Source organism: Pelodiscus sinensis, chromosome 5 (genome assembly GCF_052426305.1).
Source record: "Pelodiscus sinensis isolate ZL-2025 chromosome 5, ASM5242630v1, whole genome shotgun sequence".
Taxonomy (NCBI): Eukaryota; Metazoa; Chordata; order Testudines; family Trionychidae; genus Pelodiscus; species Pelodiscus sinensis.
In genome coordinates this window covers 134,395,035-134,406,937 of record NC_143056.1, presented here as the reverse complement: position 1 = coordinate 134,406,937, position 11,903 = coordinate 134,395,035, and the positions used below count along the sequence as shown (strand labels likewise).

Here is an 11,903-nt window from a genome sequence, read left to right as displayed (position 1 = left end):
GCAGCAGCTGTGTTCTTCTGTCACACGGGTTATGGGTTTCCATTCCCCCCCGCTCCCCGCTCTAACTTATTAGCCCCCACGCCCCTCCCGGATCCTGGGAGGGCTCTCGTCGGCCTGTGACGGGTGTGCGTGTGTACCAGCAATCCAGCATCCTCCGCCGGCCGTCGGAAGTGTGCCCAAAGGTTTGCGGCAGGCAGCCTCTGTACTCATCGCTTTCCGCATGGCCCTCTCTTCGGTCTCCATGCGGCGGGGGAACCCACGGGCGTGGCCCGTGAAGGTCGGGGTCTCAGAGACAACACAGAGACCCCCTGCTCCAAAGCGCCCCGGTTGCTCGTTACTGGCTCACCTGGGAAACCCACAAGAGGCCCATGAAGACAGGAAACCCACCGCAGCTTCAGCAATTCCTAGGCCAGAAGGGACCCGTAATCACCTCCTCTGAGCAAAACCAGCAGCCTGCCCCCAATCAACCCCTAAAGCGGATCTCTTAGAAAACCACAGCAACCTTCATTTCACAATGGCCAGTGATAAAGAGATTCCCACCATACTCCTTGGACAGTCATAGTAGACTAGGCAGCAGATTTAAAACAAACAGGAAGTATTTCCTCATGCCACGCAGTGTCAACCTGTGGAACTCCTTGCCATTGGATGTTGGGAAGACCGGGATTTTAACAGGGCTCGAAAAACAGCTAAATTCAGGGAGGTTAGGTCCATCAATGGCTACTAGCCAAGATGGGCAGGGATGGAGTCCCTAACCTCTGTGGGAAACTGGGAGTGGGTGACGGGAGGGATCAGTTGATGGTTCCCTGTTTTGTTCACTCCCTCTGGGGCACCTGGCAGACAGGACCCTGGGCTAGATGGACCTTTGGCCGCACCCCGTCTGGCCGCTCTACGGTGACCATTGTTCCAAGATCAGAACCCCCCGCCTTTGACAAGATGCACCCTGGCTCCAGTGCGAACTAGGCTAACGTCAGCGCCCAGCTCTTGGATGGTTAGAATCTTCGGCTTCTGGACGGAAGAGCCCCCCGTCACCCCTGAACTTTTTGCTTCCCGCACAGCTATGTCTAGACTGGGCCCCGGTCACCCCGGAACCTGCTCTGTGGTCAGCGACATCCCTGGCGCCGCCTTTGAGCGGCTCGCTGGGGGCATCATGCGCCGTGTGCTCGGACCGGAGGGGTGGGAGGCGGGGCCAACGACTGCGTGGGTGGAGACTTGAGGGAGGAGGCGGGGCTTGGGCAAGGGGTGGCGTGGGGACGAGTCCCATGGTGGCGCAAATTCCAAGCCAAACACAGAGGTAAAGCAACCCCGTTTATACATCCCAAGGCCCCGTTTGCTCACCGGGAGCGTGTGGCCAGGCAGGGAGCCAGGTGATCCCCCAAAGCTTTCGCTGCCCCGCTTTTCCTGGGGTCTCACATTCCTGCGGCGGCTTCCTGGCGAGACACGGCTGCAGCCCCCACACCGACTGGTTCGTGGTCCAACTCCTCCTCGCCTGGCCTTCCCCATAGCCAGCTGCCCCACCCCTACGCGCCCTGCCTGGTGGTGAAGATCGCAGGCTGCGCTCGGCGCTGTGCGAATAGCGGCAGAAGGTCGATCCATCTGGGCCCAGCTCTGCGATGCTTTATCCCTGGCTGTGCGCACACTGACAAAACGTGTGTCCCTCCAGCGCATCAAAACCCCCCCTGCGGAAAACGTGCCCGAAGGTGGGTCGTGTGGCATGGTTCGGCCCGGGGTGGTTTGGCTCATGAAAACCTCAAACTCCGTCACCGCCACGCTGGAGAGGCCGGTCCCACGGCACTGCTCACCACTGTCCCCAGGTAAGACAATAATCTGAGACCGGCGCGCCAGGGGGAAGACTTCAAAAGCCAAGCCCAGCCCGGAAGCCACATGGCGAGGAGCTGTGGCATGGACACCACGCCGATCCGCCGGCGTGCCGGGACCTGGGAAGACGCGTCCCGAAGAAGGAATGCGGCTGGACCCAGCTGTGTGCAAACTCAGTGTGGCCAGGACATAATCCAAGCAGCACCTTTTATTTCAGGGCCATGAGCAATTTGTTGCCGGCGGCTTTGGCCCCGTGGGGTAAGCAGTGCCCATATAGGGCTGATCGGAAAGGCATGAGCTGAGCCTGTGCTTACCAGATCAGCTCCCAGAGGGGCCGAGCACCCAAATGACATGTAAATGGGTGTGAAGCCGGAGTGAGTCCATTCACTGTCATGCATTTTTCCAGGGAGAGTGCAAGATTTACACGCTGGGAGCTGAGTTTACCCCACGGTGACCCCTGAGGGAAGGACTTTTACGGGATCTGTAGGAGCCCAAGTGGGCAGAAGAACCCAGCTAAGCCAGCCTGACGCCCAACCCCCCTCTAACCACTAGCCCCCACTTTCCTTCCAGAGCCGGAGATGGGCCCCAGGTATCCTACCACTCACCACAAAGAGCCTGGGAAAGTCCTGGCTCTCGGCTCCTCCCCGCCACCCCACACAGCTTTAACCCGCTAGACCCCACTCCCCCGCCCTGGGATGGCCCAGCAGCTTTGCAAAGCACCATGGGTAATGTTAGTCCTGCAAGGGGGCATTGTGGGAGCTGTAGTCTGGGCAGGAGCCAGGTGAACTTTCAGGGATTTGCCTCATTCCCAGGCAGCAGATGGGCTGTTAATCCTGGAACCTACTGATGGCCATTTGAACACTGGGGCTGCTATTTATAGCCTCCCACAGGGCTGCTGTAAGGACAGCCTGGGCGTCACGACTCCTGGGGCATAGGTCCAACTCTGGGCATTAGAGCAATCGACATGTTTATTAATCCAATCTCACCCCCACACATACACACTGCAAGCCCCCTTCCTCCGAGGGAACAGAAGCCAGGCTCCTGGATCTTCACATGCGTCTGTTCTAACCACTGGTCCCCACGCCCCCCTCGGCGCTGGGGAGAGAACCCAGGAGTCCTGGCTCCCAGCCCCTCCTCCCCCCTTCTCACCTGACGCCTGGGGGGGAGGGGTTCTGGCAGGACAGGGCGTGGCTGCACCGTTTCTCACCCCCCCCCCCGCCCCAGGAGGAAACGTCCCACACTGGGCTCCTGCCCCACGGCTGGCTCTGAGCCAAACGCCGGCTGTGTCGTCCCCCCGCCCGACACACGGGGGGGGGGTCTGTCAGCTAGACTCACCGGCTCCCCACCCCTGCAAGCCCCTTTGAGGCAGACAGCCGGGGTAGGCGGGTGAATGAGACCCCCCCCGATGGGGGGGGCAATGCGGAGGCGGCGTGGCCCGGGGAAGGTGAGTGCGAAACCTGCGAGACAGAAGGTGGGTGGGAGGGAGGGGTGGATGATGGAGGGGGACGGACGGACAGACAAGAGATGTGTAGGGGGACAGACGGAGGGAATATCTGGGGACAGACACGGGCCAGTAATCTTAGTGTCGCTCACCATTAGGCCCAGCCCCTCAGAGCTGGGGGGCGCCCTACAGCCACTGAGGTGAGTGAGGCTGAGGGAGCCAGGGGCCTACCTGAGGCTGGGGCTGACCCGAAGGCAGGTTTCCAACAGGCCCAGGGGAGTTAGGAGCCCCAGGCACACGTGCGACAGGGTCACTCCCAGATAGGGGCTCACCCTGGTTTCTCCAGGCGTCTCCTGGAGCCCCGAGGCTACTCAAGCCCGTCGGGGAGCAATCGGGTGCTGAAAGTCCATGGCGGAGTGCGGGGGGGGTCTCCGCAGCTCCCCTTGGCTGGGAACTGCAGCCAATGAGAGTGGTGCGAGCCCCTAAGCCCCGCCCCCTCCTGCATCCCAAACCTCTGCCCCTCCCCCCTCCCGGAACCGCACCCCACACTGTAACCCCCTCCCCCAGCCCTGAGCCCCCTCCTGCACCCAAACTCCCACCCAGAGCCCTCACCCCTCTCCCCCTTCCGCACCCCAAGGCCCAGCCTAGCGCCCCCACCTGCACGCTTCACCCTCAGCCCCACCCCCTCCTGCACCCCAAGCCCCTGGCGGGAGGGGGGATGGAGTGAGCCGGGCAGGGGTGTTCGGGTTTGTGTAACTGGACAGTTGCCAACCCGGCCTCCTAGGCCCTACGGTCACAACAGGAAGAATGATGATCTGGAAACTGAGGCTCGAAATCCCCTGTAGCCTGGGCCCCTCAGCATTACGGGGAGGGGGATGCCAGCCGGGTTCCGCCTGGCACATCTCAGGGGCTGCCCCCCAGGGAGCCCCTTCCTCCCCCTTGGGTCGTCCCAATGGCACAGAGACGGGGCCGGAGAGACTCTGCCGGGCCCCCGGCCACGCGGAGGAGGGGGGCAGGACGCGCTCAGCGCCTGAGGTCGCCCAGCAGCCGATGGCAGCAGGACCCAGGTGCCCCGGCCTCAGCTTCCTGCAGCCGCTGGACCCCTTCCCCGCCCGGAGCCAGGCCTAGCCCCCACGGCCCGGAGATCTGCGCCAGGCTCCGCATGAAGCGCTGGAGCCACGTCCCACGGGTGCTGGATTCTCGGGGCGTGGCATCGTGACACGGCAGCCCTGGGAGCAGCCAGCTGTTCCACCCCAAGCACCAACCCTGCACGCCCATTGGCTGGTTCCCGGCCAATGGGAGCTGGAGGGGGCGGGGCTGAGGATAAGAGCAGCATGCAGAGCCACTTGCATGCACAGTGCCAGAACAGGCCGGAAGCTGCCTTAGCACCCCCACTGCCCACGCCCCATCCCTGCCCTAGCCCTGAGCCCTCCCCCAAACCCAGAGCCCCCTCCTGCTCCCCGAGCCCCTCGGCTCCAGCCCCACCCCGGAGCCCTCGATCCAGTCAAAAGGTGTAATTATGTTGGGGCACAGACATCAACGATTTTCTTCAATTGTGTCGCAAGGAAAAGTTTGAAAACCTCTGCCCTATGGGGTCATGACCCCGCCCCGTGGTGCTAAAGATCCAAGACCCCCGCACTGGTCTCCCACGTCCCTATGGAACCGTGACCCCACCCCATGGACCCCAATGGCCCTAAAGATCCAAGACTCCCCCCTGGTCTCCCACGTCCCTATGGAACCGTGACCCCACCCCAGGGATCCCTATGGCCCTAAAGATCCAAGACCCCCGCACTGGTCTCCCACGTCCCTATGGAGCCGTGACCCCACCCCAGGGATCCCTATGGCCCTAAAGATCCAAGACTCCCCCCTGGTCTCCCACGTCCCTATGGAACCGTGACCCCGCCCCATGGACCCCAATGGCCCTAAAGATCCAAGACTCCCCCCTGGTCTCCCACGTCCCTATGGAGCCGTGACCCCACCCCATGGATCCCAATGGCCCTAAAGATCCAAGACTCCCCCTCTGGTCTCCCACGTCCCTACAGAACCATAACCTCACCCCCTGGATCCTCATGGCCCTAAAGATCCAAGACCCCCCACTGGTCTCCAACATCCCTATGGAGCCATGATCCTACCCTATGGACCCCCATGGCCCTAAAGATCCAAGACTCCTCACTGGTCTCCAACATCCCTATGGAGCCATGATCCCACCCTATGGACCCCCATGACCCTAAAGCTCCAAGACCCCCCACTGGTCTCCAACATCCCTACGGAGCCGTGACCCCACCCTATGGACCCCCATGACCCTAAAGCTCCAAGACCCCCTCTCTGGTCTCTCCCGTCCCTTCAGAACCATGACCCCACCCCATGGACCCCCATGGCCCTATAGAACCAAGCCTCCCCCCCGTCTCCCACTACAGCCACTGCCAAGCACAGCCTGGCCGGCCCAGCCCCGCGGGCTCAGGCGTGGACTTTCTGGTGGGTGCGGAGGTGAGTCCGAGCCCGGAAGCTCTTCCCGCACTGGGCGCAGGGGTAGGGGCGCTCCCCGGTGTGGATGCGCAGGTGCTGCCGGAGGTTGGAGCTGACGGTGAAGCCTTTGCCGCAGTGCGGGCAGCGGAACGGCCTCTCCCCGGTGTGGGAGCGCTGGTGGATGAGGAGGTGGGTGCTGACGGCAAAGGCCTTCCCGCACTGGCCGCAGCGGTAGGGCTTCTCGCCGCGGTGCGTCCGCTGGTGCTGGGCCAGGTTGGAGCCGCGGCTGAAGGCCTTGCCGCACTGGCCGCAGCGGTGCGGCTTCTCGCCCGAGTGGGCCCGCTGGTGCCGCGTCAGGTTGGAGCGGAGGCCGAAGCGCCGCCCGCACTGGGCGCACTGGTGGGGCCTCTCCTCCGCGTGGCTGCGCCGGTGCTGGGCCAGCTTGGCGGCCTCGGCGAAGCCGGCCCCGCAGTCGGCACAGCGGTACGGCCGCTCCTCCGTGTGCCCGCGCTGGTGCACCAGCAGGTGGGAGCTGAGGCTGTAGGCCTTGCCGCAGACGCCGCACTGGTAGGGGCGCTCGTCCGTGTGCCGGCGCCGGTGCCGGGCCAGCTGGGAGCGGGCGGCGAAGGTCTGGCCGCAGTCGGCACAGGCGTGGGGCTCGCCGGGCGGGTGGCAGGCCCGGCGGTGCTGAGCCAGCCGCCGGGCGTGGCGGAAGGCCCGCCCGCAATCGGCGCACTGGTGCGGCTCGCTGCCACGGTGCGTCTCCAGGTGACGCCGGAGATTGGCCTTCTGGCTGAACCCTTTGCTGCACTGCGGGCACCGGTGGGGCCGCTCGCCCGTGTGGATCAGCTGGTGCTTTGCCAGGTTTGAGCGTTCGCTGAACCCTTTGCCGCACTGCGGGCACCGGTGGGGCTTCTCCGCCAGGTGACTCTTGCTGTGCTGGGCCAGGGCCGAGGCAGTCCCGTAGGCCTTGCCGCAGGCCGCGCACCGGTGCGGCCTGTCGGCCACGTGGGCCTGGCGGTGCCGGTTGAGGGTGGAGCTCTGGCCGAAGGACTTGCCACACTCCGGGCAGCCGTACGGGCGCTCACCCGTGTGGGTGCGTTGGTGCTTGACGCAGGCCGAGCTGTGGGAGAAGGCTTTGCCGCATTCGCCGCAGCGGTACGGGCGCTGGCAAGCCGGGGCAGAGGGAGTTCCTGGCTCGGTGGCTCCATCCCCCTCAGCCAATGGCATCAGGGTCAAGGGTTCCCCTTGGATCTTCAAGTCAACATCCCCATTGAGAGGTTCCATCTTGGCCATGGTCATCCAAGTTGAGTGCCCCTCTTGGGTCTCCACATCAATGTCCCCATTGGACGGAGCCACCTTGGGGTCTTCACACTCCTCCTCGGGCTTAGGGACGGCCAATGGCATCAGGGTCAGATGTTCCCCTTGGGCCTTCACATCAACATCCCCATTGAGCGGTTCCATCTTGGCCATGGTCATCCATGTTGAGTGCCCCTCTCGGGCCTTCACGTCATCACAGGCCTTGGCTGGCACCGTTCTAGCATCTTCAGCCTCCTCTTCCTCAGTCTTACAGGCAGGCAGTAAATCGGAGGCCGTACATCCCAGCTGGCCCAAGCCACAAACGTCCATGTTTGGAGGCATCGTCTTGACCACAGCTGTCCACTGAGGACATCCCTCCTGTGCCTTCGCGGCACCATCCCCATTGACAGCCTCCATCAGGGCAGCCTCCTTCTCAGTCGTCGTCAATGACCCTGAGCTCCAGCGTTGCCTTTGGGCGTTCAGAAGAACAGCCATCGCAGGAGGCGCCATCTTGGAAGCCTCCTCCTCCTCCTCGACCTTAGGAACAGTCAGTGAGATGGAGGCTGAACGGCCCTGTTGGGCCTTCCCAGGATTGTCCATGTTGGGAGTCAACACGTTGGCCATGGTCATCCTCGTTGCCTGTCCCCCATGGGCCTCCCCAAGATCCCCGTTGAGACATGCCTCCTTGGCCACTTCCTCCTCCTCAGTCTTGGGGCGGGTCAGTGACACTGAGGTCACACGTCCCTCGAGGGCCTTTCCGGAAACATCCCCGATGGGTGGCGCCATCTTAGCAGCTCTCTTGTCCTCCTCATGCGGACATCCGGACCCAGGACCTGCGGGACAAGCAAGGGGTGCTGAGGAAAAGGGACACCCCTCGTGGGCGCTTTCTGCGCCTCGGCCCATGCATGGAGGCGGGACCAGGGTCTGGGGACAGGAGAGAGACACCGGATTGGGGATGGTTCTGCTCACGCTCCCTGGCGGCCCGAGACACATGGAGGCGGGGGCCTGTCTGGAGAGATGGCAACACCGCGTACAGCCTGTCTTAGAGAGCAGGCAGATAAGAGGACGTGGGACTCCTTCATCCACCCATCCACGCACGTTCCATCTCGCCGATGTCCACACACGCCTCTCCGTCCGTGTGTCTGTCCCCCATCCTCCCATCCATCCACCCTCCCGCACCTCGCTGCCTGTACCCCTCGTCACCTACCTGTCCCTCGCTCTGCCAGACCCCCCATCCACCCCCACACACCTCGTCACCTACCTGTCCCTCACTCTCCCAGACCCCCCATCCACCCCCACACACCTCGTCACCTACCTGTCCCTCACTCTCCCAGACATCCCTTATCCTCCCCCACACACCTCGTCATCTACCTGTCCCTCACTCTCCCAGACATCCCTTATCCTCCCCCACACACCTCATCATCTACCTGTCCCTCACTCTCCCAGACACCCCCTATTCACTCCCACACACCTCGTCATCTACCTGTCCCTCACTCTCCCAGACACCCCCATCCACCCCCACACACCTCGTCATCTACCTGTCCCTCGCTCTCCCAGACACCCCATCCACCCCCACACACCTCGTCATCTACCTGTCCCTTGCTCTCCCAGACACCCCCTATCCACCCCCACACACCTCGTCATCTACCTGTCCCTTGCTCTCCCAGACACCCCCTATCCACCCCCACACACCTCGTCATCTACCTGTCCCTTGCTCTCCCAGACACCCCTATCCACCCCCACACACCTCATCATCTACCTGTCCCTTGCTCTCCCAGACACCCCCTATCCACCCCCACACACCTCGTCATCTACCTGTCCCTTGCTCTCCCAGACACCCCCTATCCACCCCCACACACCTCGTCATCTACCTGTCCCTTGCTCTCCCAGACACCCCCTATCCACCCCCACACACCTCGTCATCTACCTGTCCCTTGCTCTCCCAGACACCCCCTATCCACCCCCACACACCTCGTCATCTACCTGTCCCTCGCTCTCCCAGACACCCCCATCCACCCCCACACACCTCGTCATCTACCTGTCCCTCGCTCTCCCAGACACCCCCTATCCATCCCCACACACCTCATCACCTACCTGTCCCTCGCTCTCCCAGACACCCCTTATCCACCCCCACACACTTCATCACCTACCTGTCCCTCGCTCTCCCAGACACCCCTTATCCACCCCCACACACCTCATCACCTACCTGTCCCTCGCTCTGCCAGACACCCCTTATCCACCCCCACACACCTCATCACCTACCTGTCCCTCGCTCTGCCAGACACCCCTTATCCTCCCCCACACACCTCATCACGTCTGTTCTCCTACTCACACCCCTCACTGTCTCCACCCCCTTCATGACTCTGGGTAGCTACCCCATCCGTCCCCACACACCTCTTTCTCTCCATCTACCCACCTACACCCCTCTGCGCATCCCACCTCCTGCCCGCAGCCCCCCCGGTCCCTGAACCGCCTGCAGCCCCCGTCCGCATTCCCCACCCCCTGAAGCCGCCCCACCCCTGCACCGCCCTCAGCCCCCCCGCCCGCTGCACTGCACGCAGCCCCCAACCCTGCACTGCCCGTAGCCCCCCTGCAGCCCCCCGCCCCCGCCCGCTGCACCGCCTGCAGCCCCCCGCCCACATTCCCCACCCCCTGCAACCTCCCCACTCCTGCACTGCCCGCCGCCCTTCCCCTCCCTCTGCCCGCAGCCCCCCACCTCTGCAGCCCCCCTGCACCACCCGCAGCCCCCTGCCTGCTGCACCACCCACTGCCTTTCCCCTCCCTCCGCCTGCAACCCCCCCTTGCAAACGCCCCGCACCTCCGGATCCGGGTCCCTCCATCCCCTTCCCTGCGCTCCTGCACCCCCTTCCCTGTTTCCCCCCACTCCCATCTTCCCATCCCTGAGCCCCCGTCCCGCCCTATACCCCTTCCAGCCATCCCCATACTTCCTGCCCCCCCCCCAGCCACCCAGCCTCACTCCCCTGTCGCTGTCAGTTCCCCCAGCTTGGGCCCCCAACCCCATCTCTCCATCCATCCTGCCGGCTGCATTGCCCCCCCGCCACGCCCCCTCTGTCCCCACCCCCAGCCCTGCCCCCCGGCCTGTCCCTCCGTCCCACCCATGCTTAGCTGTCCCCATGCGCCCCCTCGTGCTATCCATCCCGGGGGGCTCTCGGGCCCTCCCGAGCCAGGCCTCGTGTGGGCTCAGCCGGGCGGGGGGAGGTGCCTGCCAGGCCATTCCCCAGTGGGGTGTCAGGGTGAGGGGAGGCAGATCCCAGCCAGGCTGGGGGTGGGCAGGCAGAGGCGGTGGATGGGGAGGCAGGTACAGGGCGGGGGGATGGATGGAGAGACTCAAGAGCAAGAGGCGGAGTGGCGGGGGGGGCTGCAGGGGAGGGGGGCTGCGGGCGTTGCAGTGGGCGGGGGGCTGCAGGGGCGGGGGGGCTGCAGGGGGGCTGCAGGCGGTGCTGCAGGCGGTGCAGGGGGGCTGCAGGGGCGGGAGGCTGCAGGCGGTGCAGCAGGGGGGCTGCGGGCGGTGCAGGGGGGCTGCAGGGGCGGGGGGCTGCGGGCGGTGCAGGGGGGTGGGTGGCAGCGAGCGGTGCAGCATGCGGGGGGGCTGCGGGCGGTGCAGGGGGGCTGCAGGGGCGGGGGGCTGCAGGCGGTGCAGCGGGCGGTGCAGCGGGGGGGGTTGCGGGCGGTGCAGGGGGGCTGCAGGGGCGGGGGGCTGCAGGCGGTGCAGCGGGCGGTGCAGCGGGGGGGGCTGCGGGCGGTGCAGGGGGGCTGCAGGGGCGGGGGGCTGCAGGCGGTGCAGCGGGCGGGGAGGCTGCAGGCGGTGCAGCGGGCGGTGCAGCGGGGGGGGTTGCGGGCGGTGCAGGGGGGCTGCAGGGGCGGGGGGCTGCAGGGGGGCTGCAGGCGGTGCAGCGGGCGGTGCAGCGGGGGGGGCTGCGGGCGGTGCAGGGGGGCTGCAGGGGCGGGGGGCTGCAGGCGGTGCAGCGGGAGGGGGGAGGGGGGCTGCGGACGGTGCAGGGGGCGGGGGGGGTTGCAGGCGGTGCAGCGGGCGGGGGGGGGGCGGGCGGTGCAGGGGGGTTGCAGGGGGGCTGCGGGCGGTGCAGCGGGGGGGGTGCGGGCGGTGCAGGGGGGCTGCAGGGGGGTTGCAGGCGGTGCAGGGGCGGGGGGGGGTTGCAGGCGGTGCAGCGGGCGGGGGCTGCGGGCGGTGCAGGGGCGGGGGGGGGGTTGCAGGCGGTGCAGCGGGCGGGGGCTGCGGGCGGTGCAGGGGGGCTGCAGGGGGGCTGCGGGCGGTGCAGCGGGGGGGGCTGCGGGCGGTGCAGGGGGGCTGCAGGGGGGCTGCGGGCGGTGCAGCGGGGGGGCTGCAGGCGGTACAGGGGGGCTGCAGGGGCGGGGGGCTGCAGGCGGTGCAGCGGGAGGGGGGATGGGGGCTGCGGGCGGTGCAGGGGGGGTGGCTCACCCCGGCACCCAGCGGCTCTGGCGGCGGCAGCTGCCGGCTCCGTGCGGGGCGGGCCCGGCTCCATGCGGCCCCCGCTCCCGTCCGCACCCCGCGGGGCAGGAAGCGGCAGAGAAAAGCGGGGCGCTCCCCCCCCCCCCCCCCCGCACTCCGCAAAGCACCATGGGCCGGGGAGTTCCCCAGGCAGAGGCTTGTGGGAGCGGTAGTCCCAGCGCCTGTGTCCCTGGGACCCAGGAATCCCGGGTCCCCCCCCCCGTCTCCTCGGATCCCTCCCGTCACCCCCCCCCCCTCCCGCGCCCAGCCAGGGACTGCCTTGCTGTGAACTTCCCCGCCACAGTGCCCCAGCTTGGGATCCTCCCATCTAGCCGGTACCCCGCCCCCCTCCTGCCGCAATCGGGCTGCAGAGAAATTGTTCGGGAACCGCCT

At 66.1% G+C, this 11,903-nt stretch overlaps 1 protein-coding gene across 1 annotated transcript; it reads right to left on the bottom strand.

The window, feature by feature from the left end:
* Positions 1 to 2,765: 2,765 nt before the first annotated feature.
* LOC142829300 (uncharacterized) lies at positions 2,766 to 11,629 on the bottom strand. The gene is made up of 2 exons (XM_075928731.2): positions 11,481 to 11,629; positions 2,766 to 7,854 (listed from the first exon to the last, which is right to left on the bottom strand). Exons 1-2 carry the CDS (start codon positions 11,542 to 11,544, stop codon positions 5,714 to 5,716), a joined length of 2,205 nt encoding a protein of 734 aa, XP_075784846.2. The 5' UTR covers positions 11,545 to 11,629; the 3' UTR covers positions 2,766 to 5,713.
* Between the last annotated feature and the right edge of the window lie 274 nt (positions 11,630 to 11,903).